This window comes from Jaculus jaculus, chromosome 14 (genome assembly GCF_020740685.1).
Source record: "Jaculus jaculus isolate mJacJac1 chromosome 14, mJacJac1.mat.Y.cur, whole genome shotgun sequence".
Classification (NCBI taxonomy): domain Eukaryota; kingdom Metazoa; phylum Chordata; class Mammalia; order Rodentia; family Dipodidae; genus Jaculus; species Jaculus jaculus.
The window spans coordinates 77,282,291-77,285,685 of NC_059115.1; the positions used below are offsets into that span (position 1 = coordinate 77,282,291).

General features: G+C 43.9%; 1 protein-coding gene and 1 non-coding gene across 2 annotated transcripts; both read right to left on the reverse strand.

Annotated features, from left to right (window-relative positions):
- Positions 1-213: 213 nt before the first annotated feature.
- LOC101603453 (cytochrome c oxidase subunit 7C, mitochondrial) lies at positions 214-2,548 on the reverse strand. Its single transcript, XM_004651637.2, has 3 exons — positions 2,373-2,548; positions 1,529-1,672; positions 214-597 (listed from the first exon to the last, which is right to left on the reverse strand). The coding sequence occupies exons 1-2, from the start codon at positions 2,445-2,447 to the stop codon at positions 1,556-1,558; spliced, it is 192 nt and encodes a 63-aa protein (XP_004651694.1). The 5' UTR covers positions 2,448-2,548; the 3' UTR covers positions 214-597; positions 1,529-1,555.
- Positions 686-746, reverse strand: LOC123454951. Its single transcript, XR_006633592.1, has one exon. It is a non-coding gene; the product is annotated as a small nucleolar RNA Z39 (small nucleolar RNA).
- Positions 2,549-3,395: the final 847 nt, after the last annotated feature.

Below are 3,395 nucleotides of genomic sequence, written 5' to 3' on the forward strand. Positions count from 1 at the left end.
GTTACTGTACAGTACTCAGCAATGGTCACCTATGTCACCATTTCCAAGGCTCAGGGAATATTGCAGAAAGGTTAGAAGCAATTTAAGAGCCCAAGGAGCCAGATGTGGGAAGGATGGTTGACTTTTGGGCTGTTGCACTCTTGAGCAGCTGTGGTTACCAGAAAAGATAAGGCCCATCAATGCTGTCATGGAGAGAAGCTCAGGAAGACACCATTCCTTTGAAGATTTATTTATATGCAGTTAAGGATTGACAAGTGAAGACATTTTCTTCCCTGATGTTGCCCCTGATAAGGTGCCTGTGACTCTATAAACCTCAATGAAACTCAAATGGTCACCAAAGAAACCCAAAAGGTCTTGAACTAGGAATCAAGTTATAAATCATATCACATAAGTTAAAACTACAATAAGTTAAATAATATACATTTTTGATTAAAAAAATACTCAGCAACTAAAATAAAATCATGCTCAGTGATCACAATTCTTATCTCAGAGAAGAGACATTAAATTTATGTCATCAGTTTATTTCCAAGCATATATTGTAGGAGTTTAAGAGTCTGATCCATTTCTGAGGTTGTACTTCTTAAACATTCTTCATATCTGCAAAATACAAGTAAAATGGTATTAAAAGCCTGTTTATTGTACAGAAGTCATGCTGTTTCCTTAATTTACTGCTGGCGGTGATTGGTACATCAGAAAGCGTTTACAGTATCACGACAGTTCATACTGATTTACTTCATCACCTGTACCAAAATCTCCATATTCATGAATGGGTAGGTCATTCCCATTCTAAATTATAAGAAACAAAGCCTCTCTTTTCTAAGGTACAATTTGAAATTTATACCAGTTACTCTGAACAGCTTTCCATTATATCACTTTGAACTCATCAAATTATGCTAAAACATTCTTTATTCATATGCAAGGAATTTTTTAACATGGCAGTATTCAACACTTCTATGGACATGCATGTGAGTATATTCCCTTAAAGCAGTTTCCCAACCTCAGCAGAACTGGTACTTTGGTGTAGTTGGAACAATCAAAACCTTCCCTAGGCATGGTCAAATGTAACACTTTGACAGCAACATCATTCCAACTTAAGAACCAATGCCTTAGTTGTGCCCAAATGTCGGAATTCTCATCACATACACTGATTCAAAGAGCACCTAGAAGCATGTTTTAATTATCTGGGGATTTTCACATCAGTATTGCCAGTGTAGGTTGAGAGCAAAATGGTTACTCCGCAAAAGGCATCAACAAGGTTACAGCATTTTAGCAGACGTGTATGCTACCAGCCACTTGTTAGCCTCAAGACAGAACTGTAGTTTACACAGTGTGAAATCTGGACTAAGACTGCTTTGTGTGTAAATGGCAGTCTAGTATTAAGAAAATGCAATTTCTGTATCTGTGTCTTTAGCAGTTTTTCAATGTCACTAACCTCAAAGGTTTGCTGTGCATATTTTGTGTTTTGTAGAGGGGTGAATACAGTAAATGTCACTGTTTTAGTGAGATTTAAAAAACCACTAATAATTACCTGTTAAATGGATGAATTAAAACATCCTTATTTCTTAAGCAATTGGTGTCTTACTATAAAGAAGGGTGCTGCAAATCCAGATCCAAAGAAAACAGCCATCATGGCCAGTAACCGCCACTTGTTTTCCACTGAAAATGGCAAGGTCTGTTAAGAGAATCAGCAACAAAAACAACTTCAAGTCATCTTTTTTTTTTCGTTTTATCAAAAGGCAAGTAGACAGGATACAAGTATGTGTACACTCACACATATTTTACACAACCAAGCATAGAAAACATAAACTGGCCGGGCGTGGTGGCGCACGCCTTTAATCCCAGCACTTGGGAGGCAGAGGTAGGAGGATCTCCATGAGTTCAAGGCCACCCTGAGACTCCACAGTAAATTCCAGGTCAGCCTGGGCTAGAGTGAGACTCTACCTAGGGGGAAAAGAAAGAAAAGAAAGAAAGAAGAAGTTAAGAAAGAAAGGCAGACAGACAGAAGTAAACTGGCTTTGGGGAACACGAGGCAGTGGTCTTAAAATTGACTGGGGAAAAAAAAGAACAAAACTACTTCCTTTACGAACAAAGCACACTATTCTAAACTTAGCGCCTGTTGGAAACCACTAATGCACGGTGGTACAAATCACGTTACAAAATTTGACTTTTTTTTTTTTTTTTTTTCTCCAGAAGGCAGCCAGACCCTCTGCCGCTTCCTGTGCCCCCGACCTGCGCCCGCAGCCCGAGGGGGTCCCAAGCGCTCGGCGAACGTCCCCGCGCAGGCCCCGGATGTCCGGGCCGCGACCCTCCCGGGCCCCGCGGCCTCCGCGCCGCCTCGCCCGCCGGCCTTCCGCCCCGCGGCGCTCGCTCACCTTGCCCGGGCCCTCCTCGTAGTGGCCGCGGCGGACCACGGACGTCGTGAACCTCCGGATGCTCTGGCCCAACATGACGCCGCTGCGCTCAGAGAAGGACGCGGGAGACACGGCCGCCGGACACCAGTCTCCTCCAGCCGCGACCTTGGCTCCGCGTGAACCAGGCTCGCGGGGGAACCTGGGAAATGGGGCCGGGCTTCCGGGAACGCGAGGGAGTGGCGGGCTCCGGGCATTGTGGGAATTGTAGTCCTGGAGGTACCGGCCCGCGCTGCACGGTGGGAAATGTAGTGTGGCGGGCGGGGCCGTGGGAAGCGAACCTAGAGGGTTCTTACCCTCGGTGGCTCCTTCAGGCCCGAGTTCCTCCTTTAGTTAAGCTGTAGGACCGTTGAAGTACTACTCCACACACAATTTTGTTAAGTGAAGTAATTTTGACCTCGTGTGTTCGAGTTTGTGGACCAAGTAGATAGATGTCTCTCTTTTTTGTGTGTGAATATCTGTATCTCACTGGGTGTCTGATTTGCAGTGGTTTGGGACATTCAGAGAGGAGCAGCGGTGTGATCTTATCCCAGGAGAGACACAAACATGTACACAGCATGCTGCGCGAAAGATGTCATAGAATAAATGGACTTAAAGTGCTAAGAGACAGATTCTTCAAGATACGGGGACTTACACTATATCATGAAAGGGAAACTTCAATTCCAGTATCAGCGCAGCAAGATGAGGGAGTGGAAGATGAAGACAGCCTCCAATATCTGGAGCTGGCCTGCACTTTGAATAGGTGCATGTCTGTTGAACATACACAGTTGCATAGAGCATCAATGTCAGACCAGGCCATAGATGATGGATGGATCAAGAAAAGAATAAAGCCACTGGATAATCCTATCAGAACATCAATGTATTATCAAGACCACTGGTAAATTAAGTTTTCTCTAAACCTGTCTCTGTGTTTGGTGATAAAATTTGACAAAAAGCAGCCTCTGCATATCAAACTATAGGAGTGTGAAAATATTATAACCAAGCAAC

What these genes read in the sequence shown, in the direction of transcription:
- LOC101603453 (XM_004651637.2), bottom strand. Translation starts at nt 2,447, where the DNA reads ATGTTGGGCCAGAGCATCCGGAGGTTCACGACGTCCGTGGTCCGCCGC. An exon ending in ACGAGGAGGGCCCGGGCAAG is followed by an intron (nt 1,673 to 2,372) that starts GTGAGCGAGCGC and finishes TTCTCTTAACAG; the next exon opens with ACCTTGCCATTTTCAGTGGA.